The 20,576-nt window shown below is 41.3% G+C and overlaps 2 protein-coding genes across 2 annotated transcripts; both read left to right on the top strand.

Annotated features, from left to right (window-relative positions):
- Positions 1-9,551: 9,551 nt before the first annotated feature.
- Positions 9,552-13,857, top strand: LOC103707234 (UDP-glucuronic acid decarboxylase 2). Its single transcript, XM_008791636.4, has 6 exons — positions 9,552-10,383; positions 11,049-11,196; positions 11,639-11,718; positions 11,854-11,937; positions 12,534-12,608; positions 13,177-13,857. The coding sequence occupies exons 1-6, from the start codon at positions 9,763-9,765 to the stop codon at positions 13,504-13,506; spliced, it is 1,338 nt and encodes a 445-aa protein (XP_008789858.2). The 5' UTR covers positions 9,552-9,762; the 3' UTR covers positions 13,507-13,857.
- Positions 13,858-17,252: 3,395 nt separating this feature from the next.
- On the top strand, positions 17,253-20,546 carry LOC103707233 (60S ribosomal protein L22-2-like). The gene is made up of 2 exons (XM_008791634.4): positions 17,253-17,601; positions 20,141-20,546. Exons 1-2 carry the CDS (start codon positions 17,360-17,362, stop codon positions 20,283-20,285), a joined length of 387 nt encoding a protein of 128 aa, XP_008789856.2. The 5' UTR covers positions 17,253-17,359; the 3' UTR covers positions 20,286-20,546.
- The last annotated feature ends 30 nt before the right edge of the window (positions 20,547-20,576 follow it).

Below are 20,576 nucleotides of genomic sequence, written 5' to 3'. Positions count from 1 at the left end.
TGTCTTCCACCAAGCTACTCATGTTTATAGAGAGCCCAATAGTGCAGTGGATTAGGTGGCAATCTATGCGGTTCATCACTTTAGTAATTTTATTTAGAAAGGCTCGGCCTCTACTCTATCTCTCTTGCAATCTCTTTTGACTTTACGGGCAACATTCATATTCGTTGGATCTGTATTGTCGATGTATAAATATATATATATATATAATATATAATATATATATTAAAAAAATAAAATAAAATAAAAAAAATAAATAAATAAATATAAAAAAAAAAAAAAAAAAAAAAAAAAAAAAAAAAAAAAAGAGGAGAGGAGGTGGTGGTGATGACGCCAACATCTCTTTTGTGTGTATGTGCGTTGTGAAGTGGGAATTCCCATAGAAGTAGCATTGGTAAAGTAAAAACAGCCCACCCTCAATTATCACAAATAAACAACCATCCCAGGACCCAGATGTAGTGCCGACTGTACGTGAAAACATAAAAAACAGAGACCTGTTCCCCACTTAACTAAACTAGTAACATGGCATTAGCATATTATTTATAGATTGTCTCACAAAGTTGATAACAATAAAGACTTGGTATCTTTTTTTTTTTTTTTTTTGGAAGATATCCTAAAATTAACTTGGAACCATTAACCAAAATCAACAAGCCTTATTATACCTATTTTGTTTCAAAACTATCTTCAAGATTCTTCTGATTATTTTCTTACCTGTTGAGCCAAAGTTCTTTCCTGCTAATTCATTTTATGGGTATATTTCTCGCTCTTTTTTGATAATTATGGAAAAAATAAATTCTTCTCTAATCTCATTGTCTTTGAATCGTGATTGCTCATTTAGCACTTACTAGATTTCTTCTAATATATTCATTTTTTATTTTAAAATTTTTAACATCTACCTACTTGCAATATTTATCTTGCAGGCCATATTTTTACATTGCTTAAAATATCGATTTAAACAGAATTAAAAACTTTACCATTAGCATGGATGAAATTTCTTATGGATCTACATAACTCCTAAGTACAACTACATTTAATCTAAATTTAATGAATGTAACCTTATCTACAAATTTGTTCCTTTTTTATACTATAGATTAGCATGTTCGAATGACTGATTGATGACCAACTTCTATTTTATTCTCTGAAAAATAGCATTCCACTCATTTACAACTATCTCGAAAAGTTCTTACTCAAAAAATTATTCTGCGGATTGCAAATTTTAGTAGGTATTTAAACCTTTTTATGCAATTAAACTCTCAAATATGCTATCCTTGCACCAAATATCTTAATGCATCCACACGATCCCTCCCTAATTACTAAATTATACAATAGATTGCAGCATATCATCTAATCTTGCCACCATTATGACCTAGTCCCCCCTCCCATGTCTTTTTACGTCCAAGTCCCTCACCAAGGAAGACGAGGTCTAACTAATGGACCGAATCTTGGGCCATACAGCTCATCAAAACGGTGGGTCCCACGACACACAGTAGTAGAAACTCGGAAAACGCCCACCCCACACCGTCCACGACCAAGCTAGCCCCTGTCCAACCTCCTAACTAATGCTAATTAAAGCAAACAAATAGCTAAATATATAACTCTAATCAGTGGAACATGATAACAGCCATGCATCCGGCTCCACACCCAGACTTGCACTCACCAACTCACCGGACCAACAGGCTCACAGCCGTTGGATCTGAGATCAAACAGGCGGGACACCCCAAGTCAATCAAAAATTTGTACCAACTTTGGAGGCTCGATCCAATTGGAGAATAATATAAGTATTAATAATTAAAGTATAATATATAAATAACTAAGCTGTCTCCTTCCCCGGTGCAATCTTCGTAGTACGATTTAATATTAATGCTCAAATATATTAGTCTTCATGACTAACATTTTTATCGATTAATTTAGGGTAGAAATGAACGTGGCAACCGGTAGGAGGGTAATTTGGTCATTAAAAAGTTTATTGTCGCAGCGGTGGCAGCGGGACTGGGGGGGTTCTATATACACCCCCTATTGCTAAGGACACCCCCCAAAAACCAAAAAAAAAATACCCAAACTAACCTTTAGTGTAATTACCATATTACCCTTGAAATTTTCTCAGTACACCCCCCTTCCTCCTCCTCCGTTTCGTTTTGAAAAGAAAAAAAAAAAACACCCCTCAAACCCCCCTTAAACCCCTCGATCCATTTACATCGTTTAGGCGATCTTTGAAGGAGATTTAAGCCCCATTCGAAGCATGGACAAGCAACTAGTGATTTGGGACGAAGAATCGGCCGCAAAGGTACGTGTTCTACCTTGTTTCGAAATTTTTTTTTTTCACGGTTCGTGCTCCGTTCGGCACTGGATCGCCGAACAAAAGGCTTCTGTTCGGCTGAACAGTGCCGAACAGAAACCTTCTGTTCGGCAATCCTCAACCGAACAGAAGCCTTCTGTTCGGCTGCACAGTGCCGAACAGAAGGCTTCTGTCCGGCACTGTGCAGCCGAACAGAAGCACTGTGCAGCCGAACAGAAGGCTTCTGGTGCCAAATCGCGTGCCGTGCTGAATTTTGTGCCGAACAGATCCTCTGATTCATTAATTCTTGGTGATAAATTATTTTATATGTAGGGCTATGCTACAACCGAATCGAGTATAATTGGATCAGAATTTGTACTGGATTACACAAGCGAATTTACAACTTACGAGGTATTATAATGTATTGTGCAATTTTGTATTAGTTTAGCGAGCTATTTTTACAACTGTGTACTTACATAAATTGTTTAATGTATAGATCTTCAAGAGTAGAGAGGACTTGTGTAATTGGTGTCGTGAAGCTGGGAGGCGAAATGGTTTTGTTGTTGTAATCAAATCATCCGATGCAGGTACCATTTCTAAGAAACCCAGAATTACGTTAGGTTGTGAGAGGGGTGGGACGTACCGAACCAAAAAAGAAAAGCGAATAAAGACTGCCTGTGGGACAAAGAAGTGTGGATGCCCTTTTGCATTAAGAGGAAAGAAATTGGATACTGCGGATGATTGGATATTACTGGTCGTATGTGGAGTGCACAATCATCCCGCTGCAGAGAATCTGGAGGGGCACTCATATGCAGGGAGATTATCTGAGCAGGAGACGGAATTGTTAGTGGATATGTCAAAGAGTTTGGTTCGTCCAAAGGACATATTATCCACATTGAAGGAAAGAGATGCCCTCAATGTTACGACTATCAAGACTATCTACAATGTACGTCAACGGTTTAAGGTTGTAGAGAAAGCCGGGAGGTCTGAAATGCAACATCTATTAGGTAAATTATCAGAGGCTAAATATATTGAGTGGCATAGGAATTGTACTAATACGGATGTTGTGCATGACTTATTTTGGGCACACCCTGGCAGCATTGATTTGTTCCGTGCATTTCCCCGTGTGTTGATAATGGATTGCACGTACAAGACGAATAGGTATCGTCTTCCGCTCTTAGAGATTGTGGGGGTGACATCTACTGACATGACATTTTCAATTGCTTTTGTATACTTAAATTCTGAGCGGGAAGAAAGCTATACTTGGGCATTAGAGAGATTGCGCAGTGTCATAGTTGATGATGTTTTGCCTGAGTTGATTGTTACAGATAGAGACTTGGCTTTGATGAATGCAATTCATAGAGTATTTCCTACTGCTAGACATTTATTATGTAGATGGCATATTAGTAGGAATGTTTTGGCCAAGTGCAAAAAAATTTTCGAATTGAAGGAGAAATGGGATAAATTTATTATGAGTTGGAATGTACTAGTGCTGTCCTCCACGGAAGACGAGTATAATGATCGCTGGAGTGCACTGTAGAGAGAGTTCGGTACCTATCCAGATGCACTACAGTATGTGTCAGATACTTGGCTGAGCAAATACAAGGAAAGATTTGTTGCGGCGTGGACGGATACATGCAGGCACTACGGAAATGTGACGACAAATAGGTATCACAAATAAAGACTCATTTAATTTTAATTTGCCTCAATTGTTATATCTAACTTTCATTTGTTTACTAGGGTCGAGAGTGCACATGCAAAGCTCAAAAAGCAGCTTGGATCAAGCCAAGGAAGTTTCGAGTCATCTTGGACTAGAATACATGGATTGATTGAGTTGCAGCACAGCTCCGTTAAAGCCTCATTGGAGAAGAGTTTATTGGTAGTGCAGCACAACTTCAAGCCAGCTGAATTCAAAGAGTTGCGAGGTTTCATATCTATAAGTGCGTTAAATCATGTCCTCGCCCAATCGAAACGAGCCAATTCAGTTGGGTTTGATGATTCAAATTGTGGGTGCGCTATTCGACGCACACATGGTATACCATGTGCTCACCAGATTGCGCGGTACAGGGTGGAAGGTCGGCCCATTCCTCTCGACTGCATAGATCCTCATTGGAGGAAACTTGATATTGTGCCTACCCCCCCCGTGCAGCCAATTCAGTTGAGTCCAGATCAATTCGTTTTGACTATTTTTTTCCCACAGTTGTGATGCAGAGTTAGATTTGATTGCGCTACGATTCAAGAAGTTAGATGGGGCTTCTCAATTGCAGATGATCAAGAAGTTACGAGAGATTGCAAGTCCAGATAGTACACCTCTTTTAGAGCCTGCAAAACGGAAGACCGGTTCACGTGGGCGCGCTTCAATGAAGGTTGATACGTCTACTCGACGTGACCCATCTGCGTTTGAGTTGGTTCTATCTGGACAGGATAGTTATTCACCTGGTGTTGAGAAAGTTACCATCCGCAATCCATCTACTCAGATTCAAAAGAGGCGGCCCAAGCAAAAGGTAAGTACCAAATATTTATTTCCTTACAATAGGTATCACAACGTCTACGGGACGGTCCGTGCCGTGCCGGTATGTGATGTGCCGATACGGGACATGTCGGGACGTGCCGTGCCGAGATGTGCCGATACGGGATGTGCCGTGCCGAGATGTGCCGATACGGGATGTGCCGTGCCGAGATGTGCCGATACGGGACATGTCGGGACGTGCCGTGCCGTGCCGGTACGGGATGTGCTAAGACGGATAACTATTTGGATATTTCTGCCATTGTTACATATTTTCTATCATTTAATATTATTTGCAGGTTTTTCGTACTAGAGCCCAGTCACATACGCCCATTATCTATATTGATGCTATTTCTTCTGTCTTGAGACCATACATCCAGCATATCAAGGATGTAAAAGCTTATGGGAATTGCGGATTTAGGGCAATAGCTGACTTACTGGGATTTGGAGAAGATGACTGGGTGCGTGTTAGGAAGAATTTATTGTAAGAGTTGCAATGTCATTCGGACCACTATCGCACATTATATGGTGTGGAAGGGACGATTGCTGAGATCACTCATGCATTATCATATTATGATGATTGTCCACCATATGACAGATGGATGACTATGCCGGACATGGGTCATCTTATAGCATCCTGCTATAATGTTGTCCTATACCATCTCTCGTTGCAACAATGTCTGACCTTCCTACCTCTCCGTTCTGTGCCAGTACCTCTTCTATCCCGCAAAGATATCGCTATCGGATTCGTAAATGGAAATCATTTTGTTGAGGTACTACGTTCACAACACTTGCGAATATTTAATTTTGCTTATTTATAATTTTGTAGCTATTAATATTTTCTTATTTTTAATTTTGAAGGTGTTCTTGTTGCCGGGACATCCCGTTCCGCCAGTAGCGACCAACTGGCGAAAATATCATCTTCCTTGTGCTACCGGATGGGAAAATTCATATGAAGCCCGGATTCAACAGTTCAAAGAGAGCATCTCACCTAATGTTATAATTAGCGAGACAATAGAGTTAGATTGATTGTTTATATATGTACAATTTTTGAAAGTTGTAAATTTTTTTGGGCTCTTAGAGTCATGTACTGTGAAACTCCATCATCAATATAAATCAAAAAATATCTGTCTTCGCATTGTTAGATTGATTGTTATGTGCACTGTTATATTTGTGTAAAATAGAACGGGCCAGGCTTTACAAAGATTACACGTAAATGTACCAAAAATATATATTTTTCATTAATATCAACAGTTTCAAATTACACAAAAAAAAAAGTCGAAGCTACATAATCAAAATAAAGGCTCCATCATCAATCCCTATGACGCCGTCGTCGACGCGTGTACTGCTGTACGTCCGAATGAGAAGGTGCTGGATCCGAATGAGAGGGTGCTGTACTCGGGCCAGGCTCATCACCCAGAAGTAACTGATGCATCTGACAAATAGCATGAAATAGGTGCCCGGCACCTAGTGACGTAGCCTCTGAGGGACCCATCCGTACAATGTCGGTACTGATACCGAGTGCATCTGCAATACACCGCCGGTGTATGTCAGCATCATCATGACCTCCCCTAGCTCCAGAATGAGTACTCGAGCGCAGATGAGGAGGCTGAACTGCAACGTGCGTGATACGGAGATACCACTCCATGTATCCCGGTACGCTGTCTGATGGCCGGGTAACTGGGTGGCTCCTGCTCGCCTAGCTCAGCACGTGGTCCTCCCACCGCTCCCAAAGCTGATCCATATAGGAGTAATGTATCCGGTACGAGCCTGCTGTGGAACCTCTGTTGGCTCGCGTAGGGGCTAGTGGCGCTCGAGGGATGGTCTGAATACGACCAAACTGTCTAAGAACCCTTTCGGGATGATAGGGTTCTACGATATCAAGGCACTTGATGGAGCCACTAAAAAATGCGATATCAACATATGGGCGATCTCCCCGAAGCCGATGATGGGGATCCCAAATAACCTGCAAAACAAAAGGTCCATTTCAGTTTTATACTATATCGCATATTAAAAGTACTGACAAACACAAGCAAATGGTAATATGATACGTACCTCATCGATGCTCAAAAGGTCCAATGACTCACGTAGAACCACTAAATGGTCCATCGTGGTACGGGATGGAGTACCGGGCATCCAGCGGTGCACGCGGGGACTGGCATCAGTATACTCAAGCGACGGGTGAGGACTGAGTGCTGGAAAATGCTCATAAATCCATGCCTGCAGAAGCGTCATATAACCACTGATCTGTCTCACTGATGACCTCGACGCAATCCCCAACTGCCGATACAAATATGCTAAGGCAGCTGTACCCCAGGCATATGTGCTCACCCTATCCAGATCCCGCAGTAAACACAGATACGCTATAGGCACCCTGGTCCCACTCTTATCAGCAAAGAGTGTGCAGCCTAACAAAAATAACAAATAGGCTCGTGCTGCACACTCTATCCTCTGCTGGCTGTCTCTATCAGATACAGAGTGAAACTGAGTCCTCAGCCACTCCATCCTCACAGACTGACCGCGCGATGACAGTACCTCCTGACGTGCGTCTCCAGCTGACACCCCCAACAACTCCACAAGTAGCTCCTCAGCATCCCGATCACTCATCCTCTCAGGAGAAACTGCTACTGAGGCACCTGCGACAGGAATTCCTAAAATGGCGGATACATCATCCAACGTGATAGTGATCTCGCCAAATGGTATATGGAAGGTGTTCGTCTCGGGCTGCCATCTCTCTACGAAGCCCGAAATCAGAATCTTATCGGTGAATCGATAAGAGCACTGTACTAACTCTATGAGGCCCGACTGCCTCAATAGTGCTTTGAACCTGGTATTTGGTTGGTTTGAAGACCACCACTTCCATTCACCAACCTTGGCAGTATGGTTCATGCACTTTAGTGGAGCCCGTTCCTGTAATATAAATGTATAATTACTACTACTTTATAAAACATCAATAAACAAAATATAATGCTATAACAAATAAACAATACCTGTTGCCTCCAGATGGAAGCTGCTATATGCGTCCTGAAACTGATCAGGACGGACTCATCCTCTGGACCTCCTGGACATGGTCCAACGGACTCATCGTCTTCGCCCCTAGCGGGCATATCATCATGCTCTGACTCAGGAGAGGGCGATGGCATATAAGCAGGCTCGGGAGAAGCAATCCTAGCACGACGTCTCCTAGTTGACGCCGTAGGTCTAACTCTGGAGGGACCGGGATCCATGTCTGAAAATATAGAAATTCAATGTTAGGCTATATCAAAGAAAATAATTCAATTGCATACATAAATGATAAATGATAAAACAAGCCAAAAAAGAAACAAGTTACTTCTTGGAATCTACATGATTGGGTTTTGTGATAAATAATTCAATGTTACTTCAATTGCATACATAAATGATAATTCAAAAGTATACGACTCGTAAACTCAAGACATAACTCAATAATAGACTTTACCTAAAACTATGCCGCAGTTCTTAGTTTTTGTTTTTAGTTTTTGTTCGTTAACTAATGTTGTGGTTTTATTATTTGATAGAGCATTTGATATGAGATAATCATTCCAAGATCAAGAATGACATCGATGAAGGTAACAAGATCATCATATTCGGATGCACCATGTTAATGCTATATGATAATGATTCTAAATTATCCCTACTTCTCAAATTACTATCTAATCTAGTAATGAAAAACTTGTCCTTGATGTTGGGTATCCAATTCACCCTAAGGACGTGATCTAGGTTAAAATTTGGGAATAAAAATAATCCTTAGTCTAGCAACAGAAAAAAAAAAAAAAAATTTGGATTCGGCCCCATGGGGACCAAGATACATTGGGTCGGCCCCATGGGGCCGAACCAATGTATTTTGGTCGGCCCCATGCACCAATGTATTTTGGTCGGCCCCAATTGCAGCGGGTCGGCCCCATGGGGCCGACCCAATTGCAGCGGGTTCAAAGAACCAGTGCCGAACGATTTGGGGAGGCGGGGGGGGGGGGGGGGGGAGCTACCTCGAGGTGGTCGTGGAGGCGCCGGCGAGGTGCTCGTTGCTCGGGAGATGGCCGGGGAGGTGGTTCCGGGAGAAGCCGGCGAGGTGGTCGGAGATCGGGAGAATGCCGGCGACGAGAGGGAGAAGGGGGAACGGGGGGGTTTTGGGCGTTGGCGAGGTACTTTGGGCGGAACAGTTCAAAGGGAGACGGAGGGGGTTTGGCCGCCGGCGAGGTGCTTGAGGCGAGGTTTTTTGGGCGGAAGGGAGAAGCCGGCGGGTGTTTTGGAGGGAAAGAGCGGGGTGGGGGGGGGGTTTGGGGGGTGTAGAGAGCAATTTAGGTGAGGGGGTGGGGAGGGTGGGGGGTAATTTAGGAATTTTTAATTTTTTAGGGGTGTCCTTAGCAAATGGGGGGGTGTAGAGAGTATTTAATTTTTTTTTATTTTTGGGGGGGGGTCCTGAGCAATAGGGGGGGTGTATATAGAACCTCCCGCGGGACTGGCGACTCCTAAATTCTAAATCCCATAAAAGACCTCACACTTGTCAGAGTCCGAACTTAACAAACCAAATTGAATGCTATTAAGGGCAGATTAATCATTTGCGTTATTTCAAAGAAGAGAAGGGTTTATTTGTTTTAGAAGATCAGGGGATACAAATGGGTGGCATCTGAAGTAGGTGAACCATCGGACGGTCAGGATGGAAGGATGGGATGAAGCTTTTTTTTATTCCTGCGGGACAGCAGAACGCTGCCCGTTCTTAAATGCCCGAGCGAGGGCGGGGTTGAGCCGTTGAGGGCGGCACCATTCTCGCGCCCGGCAGCGAGCTCCGAGGAAATTTCGGGATTAGACACTCGGAGTTCTTTTGGTCTACAAAAAGCTCCCTCGCCCCTTCTCTCCTTGCAAGGAGCAAAGGAGGGAGGCTGTAAGATCTTTTGTGGATACCCCTCTCGAAATATCTCCCCCTTTACGTTTTAGTCCCTCGCTGTGTGCCTCCGTGATCGCCGGGATGGGCTCGGAGCTCATCTACAGAGGCCACGAGCCCCAGCCCCACGACGGCGACGGCGGGTACTTGCCGAAGCCCCCGAAGCGGTGCGGGTGGCTCTCGCGGCCGCTCCGCTACCTGCTCGGCGAGCAAAGGCTCCTCTTCGTGCTCGTCGGGATGGCGCTCGCCTCCCTGGTCTTCGTCCTCCTCCCGCGTGCGCCTCCGGCCGCGGGATCCGCTGTCGGCGCCCACGTCATGGTCGACCTCGTCCGCCGCTCCGCCGCCGCAGGCGTCGGCGGAGGGTACTACAACCACCGGGAGGCGCTCCCGGCGAGGAGGTTCGTCGGGGGCAAGGTGCCGCTGGGGCTGAAGCGGAAGGGGCTGAGGATCGTGGTGACCGGCGGGGCGGGATTCGTCGGGAGCCATCTCGTGGACCGTCTGCTTGCTCGCGGGGACAGCGTGATCGTGGTGGATAACTTCTTCACAGGGAAGAAGGAGAACGTGATGCATCACTTCGGGAACCCCAATTTCGAGCTCATCCGCCATGACGTCGTGGAGCCGCTCCTCCTTGAGGTTGACCAGATCTACCACCTCGCGTGCCCGGCTTCTCCCGTGCACTATAAGTTCAATCCCATCAAGACTATCATATCCTTTACGATTGATGATTTCTCTTCTTCCTCCATTGAAAATTTCTTCTTCTTTTTGATATATTGGATCAGGGTTTTAGTGATAAAGATCTCTTTTCTAGCTCGGAATATTCACCCATATGCGTTCCTTTGGGATAAAAATCTCTCCTTTCTTGCAATTTTTCATGGGGTTTTCAGAAAGTTGCGATTTTTTTCCCTAAGAAATTATTTTTTTTGCGCATTTTTCTATTCTCCTCTGATTTTTGCATGAAGTCACGATTTGTTTTAAAAACGAATTGCTCCGAATCTCTCTCTCCATTTGTGATCTCAGTGCTAAAGTTTCTCTTCTTTCAATTCTTCTAACTCTTTTTACGAGTTCCAGCTTTTCCCTTCAAAATTTCTTAATCTTGCGTATTGCTTTCCCCTGTTTACGCGTTTCTTAGAGCAGAGCATCTTCTTCCACCTCAGAAAACACACACACACACAAAAAAAAAATCTTTATCACGAAAACTATAGTAATTTTCCTTGTAGAACAAAAATGATCTTTTTTTTTCAGAGAATCCGTGGGCTTTTACTCCTATTACTGCTCGCGGTCGTGCGTGGGGACGTGATACCTTCCCTGCTCTTGGGACATCTTTTGCCTTCCATTGTTAACCTTAATTCATCCGGTTTGGCTCCTGGCACAAGACCAACGTAGTGGGAACCCTCAACATGCTCGGCCTGGCCAAGAGGGTCGGCGCCCGTTTCCTTCTCACCAGCACCAGTGAAGTCTATGGCGACCCCCTCCAGCACCCCCAGGTTGAGACCTACTGGGGCAACGTCAATCCCATCGGTATTCCCCTCCCACCCCCCTCTCTCTCTCTCTGTAGCTTCGCTTTGTTCCCTGTGGAGGGATTCCGAACAATGCCGCATGGAATCTAACCCTTTCAAAGCTTCAAAATTGGATTTTTTTTCCCCCTCTCTGTTTTAGAAAACAAATGTTCGATACTATTACTTGAATTATTTTACACGAAACATTAATTAAAGAAAATAGAGATATATTTTTGTTTAAGAATTTGCATAAAAATTATTTCAAAAGAAAGAAAGCAGCATCGGGTGTAAAGTTTTTTTCTATTGGATGGGTGACTTTTGGAGAGAACGGAAGAAAGTTGGGAGGAGGAAAAGGACCAGTGGACCAGTTCCAGAGGTCTGGCTTCCGCGTTGAGGAACAAAAAACAGGGGTGTGCGGTTTACGCTGCCTGTCTACTGACACGTCTTCTGGATGGGCTCCGCAGGGGTCAGGAGCTGCTACGACGAGGGCAAGCGTACGGCCGAGACTTTGGCCATGGACTACCATCGTGGTGCCCATGTTGAGGTGGGCCGCCACTCTACTCTTCTCTAATTATAATTATTCGATTAGTTGTTTAATTAGCTGCTTATAATGTAAAATGTATTAATTAATTAATTGTAAAAGTTAATTTTTTTTCTTTCTTCTTTTTCACTGATGCAGGTGAGGATTGCTCGAATCTTTAACACGTACGGGCCTCGCATGTGCATCGACGATGGCCGGGTCGTCAGCAACTTTGTGGCCCAGGTCAGCCTCCGCGCTCTTTTTTATTTTTTGCATGAATATCCTCTTAAATATCAAATTTTGCATGAATATACTGCCAAAATTGATATTTGCATGGATATCATCGTAAAGCACTTGTTTTTGCTATTCTATTCTTTTTTTATCCTTATTTTTCCACATATACCTATGCCATCTAACGTCGTTAAAAAATCAATGGTTTCAAATTAAAATGGCTAAAATACCTGTAGATGTGTAAGAAAAAAATATATTTATAAGACCATCGTGATGAAAAACAAAAATGTAATTTCAAAATTTTATTTTATTTTTAATTAAAATAAATATGGTTTTTATTATTTGTGTTAGAAGAACTGTTATATTAAGAGTATTTGTGCAAAAATAGTATTTTATAAGGACATAGAAATAAATATAAATTTTAAGAAAGTATTCACTCAAATTTAAAATTTTAGAAGGTATTCGTTGAAAAAAAAAACTCTTTTTTAAATATGATAACAGTATGTACAAACTTCAAAGTATGCTTTTGTTAATTTAATCGTTTTTAAGATACTTTGTAGTTTAATTAGTGTGCTGAAAAATGGGGTTGTTGGGTGTAATGATTTCAGGCGCTGAGGAAGGAGCCGATGACAGTTTACGGGGATGGGAAGCAAACAAGGAGTTTCCAGTACGTCTCGGATCTGGTAGGGCTTCTGAACTTTTTATTTTGGTGTCATTTTAGAAGTTTAATCTTTCAAAAAACTAGAGCATATTTAGATTTTAGAGGTTCCAGTTTATTTGAGATTTTGATAGTTGCACTCCTTTGTGAATAAACGAGCTGAGTTTGAGGCTGGCTTGAGCTACGCTTGGCCCATTTTAGTCTGAATTCAATTAATTCAGAGCAAACTTTTAGCTGTAGGCGAGACTGAGAGCTTGAGGCGAGGCTTCCACATAATATACTTTGAGCTAATTGCACCTGTTTATATATTAATCTCGTTGCTGCTATGTTCACTTGCTAGTAAGTATTGTCGCCATAGTTTAAAGATACAACATCCGGTTTACATCCTTCTGGATATAATGTATGCTAGGTTTACATGCACACATGAATAATTAGTTTTTGTTTATAAATTAAATATAATATATGAGATATATTATTTTCTTATTTAATTCAAGTTTGAGGAATTCAAACATGAGAAGAGGTAGATGAGAAGAGATTGAAGCTCACAAATAAATTAATTTTAGAGAATTTGACGAGGAGAGCTTGAACTGCAGGTCGAGGGGTTGATGAGGCTGATGGAAGGAGAGCATGTTGGGCCATTCAACCTTGGGAATCCCGGTGAGTTCACAATGCTGGAGCTCGCCAAGGTGGTGCAGGAGACCATTGAACCCAATGCCCGGATCGAGTTCCGGCCCAACACCGAGGATGACCCCCACAAGCGCAAGCCTGACATCACCAAGGCGAAGGAACTGCTTGGCTGGGAGCCCAAGATCTCCCTCCGCCAGGGTCTTCCCCTCATGGTCTCCGACTTCCGCAAGCGAATCTCCGGCGACCACTCCAGCTCCGATGCCGCCACCGCCGGCTCCAGCACCGGCACCTCCTAAGAGCCCCCTTCTTCTTTTCATTAGTCAATTCAGGACCTGATCCATGTCATACTCCATCAAAGAGATCAAAGAGAGATGCAGGCCCACTTACATTTCTATTCCTGATGTCTAGGCTCTTTTTTTTTTTTTTACTTGGCTTATTATTCCTTTATTTTTAAGCCCTATAACTACTGCTGCTGCAGTCTGACGATAGCTATCTGCAGAACAGTAGTACCAGAACCTTAGTGACGATCTTCTTTTCTCTCCCATTTTTATATATTTTTTTCTTCTTTGAATGTTGAAGCAGGAGTTCCTTGTTATTTGTTATTCTAATTCTATTACAAATTTAGATGTTCTGTTTCTTTCACTGAATTTTTCATCTCTGTGCGTTGATATGCCCCTTGGCCTTTTCTGAGGTCTTCAGTCTTCGGTCTTCCCTACGGCAAAGCTTAATAAAAGTCGGTAAACCTTTGTTCGAAAAGATGCAGGCTAGATTCTAATCCTATGCATGAACAGGGGAAAAAAGTTCTCCACCTCCAAGCTTGTTCTTTCACAGGGTAAAGAGACAGCACCTCCTGGCGAGACTGTTGCACCCACCTATGGCATTTTGTAGGGCACTGGTCTTGGACAGCTGATCTCCCTCATGTTTTAATAGGATAAATGGCTTGCCCAAAGATAGATACCCTCTCCAGTGAGCAAAACAATGAGAGGGGACAAGTGCATCAAACCACTGGATGTCAAAAATGAGTATTGCCACCTGTATATGTTGATCTTTGGCTAGCATTCAAATGAGCTTTCTCATGCATGCATGAATTCATTCAACGTAGTAATTCATGCATTGTTTCACCACCTTCAGTGGGTGGCCTTGATGGAAGGAATACCTGCAACCGCCCAATAGCAGTCGCATGGTCGGCTTGTTCAAGTAAATACAAACATGTCCCTTAGAGAAAAGATATATCCTCTCAAACCTTTGGACTTACTTGAATTTTGCCAAAAAATTGTTCCTCAAATATTCTGAGTGGTCCTATCTCATAAAATGCATTACTAAGCATTACATATTAAGTCTGCAATGCGAGGAAACAAGTGGGGAAATTAAAAAGGAGAGGATTAACCAGGTTGTTACATTGACCGAGTGTTTGTTCATAAATCCTACTCATTGTTTCTCTCTCACTTCCTCATTGCTTCCAGTGAATTTAATAAAAAAAAAGTTTCCACTGACTACTGCCCCGATCACTAACATCTTCTATTACTTCATAATTTGATTACCAATCAATCCTACTCATCTTCCACTGACTACGCTATTGGAGCTGGTAGTGCAGCTGACCAACTTCACAGTTAAAGAGCAACTGGTCGAGTTCGATTCTCTTGTTGGCTTATAAATTGGCAGGGCTCTCTCAGTCGCCAGAATGTGTCCTACGGCCACTGGCTCTACAGCGATTGCAGCAATCGAAACTTCAACAACGAGCTGAGCTGGAGTTTTCTGATACTAATGTTTCTATGAGCCAGAGTTACTACATGAAACAGTCAAGTTACTAATTTACCATGCAACCTTACAGGCCCTCAAAGGCCCTTAAACAATGCCCTTTCTAGCTCCACTGTTGCCCCTTAATTCATGCTTATTTTGGTTTTGTTCCTTTGGCTTGTTTTTTTGGGCTCTAAGCACATCCAAGCTTGCATGGTTGCGTCAAAACAGAAGTGCAAGAGCTATGAAACCAGGTCAATAACTCTCAAATTTTTGCATGTTGTTTTCTAATTTATCATGTTGCTAAGCTTACATGTGCAAAGTTATAAACTGATGTGCCAGCATATGACTAGCTATAAGCAATCTAAACGGTAGCAAACCCTTAGTTAGGGTTTCAAGCCACTTAACAGGTGCTTTTCAGTAAGAAAATTAGCCGCCAAATATCTTTCTAAAAATTTAAATTTACGTGAATATCTTTTTAAAACTTATATTTGTTTCTGTACCCTCATAAAATACTATTTTTGCACAAATGCCCCATATATAGCGGTCCTTCTAACACCTTAATAAAAACCATATTTATTTTAATTAAAAATAAAATAGAATTTTGAAATTATTTTTTTGTCCTTCATCGTGATCGCTTTATAAATATTTTTTTTGCACATCTACCTATTAAGGGTATTTTAGTCATTTTAATTTGAAATCATAATTTTTTTAACGGTGTTAGATGGCATGGGTACATATGTAAAAATAAGAATAAAAAAAGAACAAAATAACAAAATAAGTATTTTACGAGGATATACATGCAAATATCACTTTTAAAAGAGTATTAATGTAAAATTCGATATTTAGAAAAGTATTTACGCAAAAAATTTTAAAAAAATTTTAGGCAGAACCTAGATCTCACTTGATCTATTTAAACAAAGAAAAAAATTTGCATGCACTCCTCTGAGAATGAGACAAAATCGGTGCATAGTGTTTTCCCCCGACAATTCTATCAAGAGGTCTAAAAACGTCCAGAAACTCCGGTCTCAATGAAGCTACGCTTGGGAAATGAGCCTAAATAAATGGAGAAAAATAGTACTTACACTCAATTAGCATAGTTTGCATGGAGAAAATGGGCTAAAATGAAATTTAGGTTTAGATAAAAATTTCAGTTCCATAATATCATTACACCACAATATTGTATTTCATTTGAAAAAAAATAAATTTATCCTAAATTTTCTCTCATTATTACATATTGGGTTGGCTTTATTTCTAGTAAGTTTTGAAATTTCAACTTGACTAGAAATAAGAAACTTCTGATAACCAGTTGATAGTTCTATTCTACAAAACATATTGAATAGCTAATTTGATTATAAAATGGCATCAACAAATGTTGCTAGATTTTTGTGACTCCTCGATAAATATTGATGGATTTAGTTATTGACCCCTCAAAATGATAGATATAATAATGATAGATCTTAGTTCCATCTATCCCAATCATATCTTCCTTACCAATTGTACCTTGATTAATAACTTTTTTTTTTAATAGGAGGATATATAAAGGATCAAATGTATGGAGATATAGAACATTTGACACTCAGGTGACGATAAAATAATCTTACACCATCTACCCATGATCTATTTTCCAACACTCATGAAGCTATCTCTTTGTTCCAATCTCGGAAGGCTTTAGTACCAATCAAGACATCTATTTTCTTTCAATCTTCCCCTTGTCTTCATTGTAATACTTACGTGCATCAGGTCAGATTAACTGTTTAGTAAATGGATGAAGTTTGGGTTGACAAGCTTTTTCTTTCTTTTTTTTTTTGAAAAAATGGTAAATTATATAGCTCTAAAATGAGTATATCCTGCAAGATCATAAGAAAGTAAAGAGTACAAAGAGAAGAAAATATCTCTTATAGATATCCAGAGGACCTTCTTGAAGTGCCGGACGACGAAGGAGGCGATCCAGTCTACTGCCTTGTTCACCTTCCGAAATATGTGTACTGCCTGGAAGCCATCACCATATCTATCAATACTTCGAATCCAGTCAATCACCACAGAAAAATTCTCCTCAAGAGGCACCCACTTGGCACCGAGGATTCTCCTCACATATGACAATTCCTTCCATGCAGTCCGAAGCTCTCCCCCCCATAACTGTGATAAGTTTTTTTTTTTTTTTTTTTTTTTTTTGGGCATCTATCGAACACGCCCCCCCCCCCCCATTTGACCTGAATCCATCCAATTGCCATCCTAAATCTAAGTTACCGATTACGTTGGATAAATTAAGACCGTCTGATACAGTGGAACACTTACACTGATCCTCCAAATATACTGACGGAGAGCCCCCGATAAAAGCTCGCAGCTCCTCTCCCCGAGGCCAAAACCCTAACCCCAGTCGTTGCAGCGGGGAGAGAGAGAAGGGAGAAGATGAGCCGCGGGGGGAGCATGGCGGCGTCGAAGGGAGGGAAGAAGAGGGTTTCGACGACGTTCACGATCGAATGCGCGAAGCCGGTGGAGGATAAGATCATGGACATCGCCTCACTCGAGAAGTTCCTGCAGGAGCGCATCAAGGTCGCCGGCGGCAAGCCCGGCGCCCTCGGCGACCAGGTCTCCATCACCCGAGACAAGTCCAAGATCACCGTCACCTCCGAGGGCCCCTTCTCTAAGCGGTACCAGTCTTTCTCTTAACTGCCATTCCATTCTACTGGATCCTAGCTTTTGTTGGATTTCTTTTTTCTTTAAATCTACTTTTCTATGGAGCGTGATTTGGGTGCTATGTTTGTCCATTGTTGAGCTATAATGTTGAACAACTTTGTTTGCTGATTGATGAACTTGTTCTTTGGTGCATTTAGTTTGTTGGAAAGTGTCGGGGAACATTATTTGGATTATCCATCATCTTTCTTGAAATTTTTGACAAGATTGGTTGCGATTTATGGTTGGTGAATCATGCTTTCTGTTTCCGCTACTCTGATGGTAATCATTTTGAGCAAGAATAGTCTTAAGGAGACGAGTGACATCAAATTGGGTTTAGTTTGTTTTCAGTGGTTAACAGGACGAAACATTAACTATTATGAAAGCTGTACTTGCTACAAAGCACACAATTGCGTTCTATTCAACGAACTCCGTCTCTTGTTTTGTGAATTTATTTCATGTTTTTTTGGTTTTTGGTTTTCAAAAGTCGCAATTGTTAGACTTGTTCCATGTCCTAGCAAGTGTGATATAAGCTTCCTAATGGAGAGGCGAAGAGCATACTTATGCCATTTTTTATTAGATGGATTTTGGAACTAGATCATTTTGAATATTTAGCTTATTCCTTTAAGGAAACTGATTTGATGTTCTTGTTGGTTGTTTGAAGAACTGATTATTAGGTGGGAGATTCCTCCCCCCCCCCCTCTCCCCCTTCTTTCCTATTCATTTGAGAAGATTACACATAGTAAACAATTTTAACCAGCAATTTCTTGAAAAATATTTTTGTGGCATTCTGAAGTTTTTTTTGACATAGTATGCTGAGAAGAGCCAAATGATTTGTTGTAGATGATTGGTAGGTGCCCAGGGTTTTGATGGTCGTTTTCATTTTGATAGATGTTATGATGGGTCCTGTTGGAATTAATTTGGGAGATTAATAGGACATTTTTACATCGGTGATGTGGATTAAAGAATATAGAATTAGGTTGAGAAATGGATACTATGGAAGGGTTAGTGTGACGATTTATGACATACTGGTGGTTTAGAGAGAGTTTTAAGGTTTGAAAGTTGTAGAAGTATCAGGTTAAAAGGACTTATGAAAGATTTTTCCCCCCTTTTTTTGAGAACCATGATGGAAGACTAACGAAAGATGTTTGAATTGATTAAGGTTTTCTAGTCTTCTTTTCTGTGATGATTCTTTCATGGTTGATGTAGAGGGGGCACTATATCAGGTTGAATACAGCACGACGGTGAGGGTGTGGGGGGTGGGGTGGTTTGGTGTGTTGGTAGCTGCAGCTTGTCTTGATCTTATCTTTAAATGGACCAAAAAGCAGGGCTGAAAAATGAAATGTTAATTCTAACAAATATAGGCCCATATCAAAGCTTGCTGAATATAGTGTTAAGGCTGTTGGGACACATGCAGCGGAAACTTAACAGAGAAAGCATGATCGGAAATAAGAGTTTGATAAAATGGGGGGCTCCGAAACTGAACAATCCTGAGAAAATAGGGATTATGCATTCCACTTAAAATGTGATTTTATGGTATTCATATTTTTTAGGCTTGTAAGTCTGAGTTCCTCCATAAAAATGAAATATTCTGCTTCTCCCACCAAAGTTTGTTCTCAAATCCCACCATAATGTATAATTCCAAGGGTTCGTTATCAGGGAATCCAAACTGGCCCTTAAGGCTTATCTTAAAACAACTTAGCCGAATAGTTGTACATAGGCTTGTCTGCTCGAGCAAATATCTGATATTAGCTCAAGCTGTGGCAAGCTTGAAGGGCCTATTAATATGACCAACCTGTGCTCAGATAGCACAATGCCTCACTAGGAAGGACGTATGCTACCCTGCAGTTGTAGGGTATCATCAATTGTTGGACTTATAAGACAAAATCTTGATATGATGTATGGGTTTGTATTCTCAATGAATATATCGTACTAGAAAGTTAGAGAAACCTTAGACATGCTTTTTGTTTTGGCTAGAAAAGGAAAAAAACAATGAAGACAACAGTGCCATAACAGAATCTGGCATTAAGACAAACTAGAGTCTAGCATGTGTATTACAAGTGAAAAACTTCATGGTAGGGAAAGAAAAAGAACTATGTGGGAGCCCAGTGGAAATTTTCATGTTGGTTCTTGACAGAGAAAATATGAGAGAACTTGTTAGAACTACCAACTGCATGTGGCGATTTATTTCATTTTGTATATCCTGCAGGATGAAGGCTTTGCAGTAGCAAATTAGCTCATACACATTTTTGACCGAGCTTCTCAAGTATATTGATAACAAAGAAGCGAAACATCCATACACCATTTTTTCAGTAAAATCTTTTTCATTTTATGATTTTTTCCCAAATAGTGGAATAATACCACCTTCCGAAAAAGATAGGCATGAATTTAAGTACAATCAAGAATTGACAACTAATCAGGGGAGACCTTTTTTGTCAAATTTCTAATCCATCTTTTCCTTTGTATGCTTTATGTTTATATGATCTCATTTTCATTTTCCTCTTTTGTGCGGCTTAGGTATTTGAAGTATCTAACTAAGAAATACTTGAAGAAACACAATGTGCGAGACTGGTTGCGAGTGATTGCTTCCAACAAAGACCGCAGTGTTTATGAGCTCCGATACTTCAACATAGCGGAGAATGAGGGCGAAGAGGAAGACTGATGGCACTGCCCTGTTTTATTTCTGCCACCCTTTGAATTTACTTCTGAGATATTTGAAAAGTTCTCTTAGTTTGAAGACAAGCATATCGTTACTCCTCCATTTCTCTTTGGCTGTGTAGCGGACATGAATGCTGTCCAATGTTTATCAGGAAATTCAGCTTTCTTGGATTTCTGAAGCCCCTGGGCCATGGATCTGTAATTTTTATCATTTTTTTTTTGGGGATTCTATCTTGCATCTAAGCTTTGAACTTTTTTTTTGCAGCTTTTTGTTGTGGAATGCTGAGTTCCAGTC

Source organism: Phoenix dactylifera, chromosome 13 (genome assembly GCF_009389715.1).
Source record: "Phoenix dactylifera cultivar Barhee BC4 chromosome 13, palm_55x_up_171113_PBpolish2nd_filt_p, whole genome shotgun sequence".
Classification (NCBI taxonomy): domain Eukaryota; kingdom Viridiplantae; phylum Streptophyta; class Magnoliopsida; order Arecales; family Arecaceae; genus Phoenix; species Phoenix dactylifera.
The sequence above is the reverse complement of the archived record's forward strand: the minus strand, read 5'-3'. Positions and strand labels throughout refer to the sequence as shown.

Bases quoted from the DNA above. Each gene is read 5' to 3' on its own strand.
- LOC103707234 (XM_008791636.4), top strand. From the start codon at position 9,763: ATGGGCTCGGAGCTCATCTACAGAGGCCACGAGCCCCAGCCCCACGAC. The intron at 11,197-11,638 runs GTATTCCCCTCC...TGGGCTCCGCAG, and splicing joins GGGCAACGTCAATCCCATCG to GGGTCAGGAGCTGCTACGAC. The intron at 11,719-11,853 runs GTGGGCCGCCAC...TCACTGATGCAG, and splicing joins ATCGTGGTGCCCATGTTGAG to GTGAGGATTGCTCGAATCTT.
- LOC103707233 (XM_008791634.4), top strand. From the start codon at position 17,360: ATGAGCCGCGGGGGGAGCATGGCGGCGTCGAAGGGAGGGAAGAAGAGG. The intron at 17,602-20,140 runs GTACCAGTCTTT...TGTGCGGCTTAG, and splicing joins GAGGGCCCCTTCTCTAAGCG to GTATTTGAAGTATCTAACTA.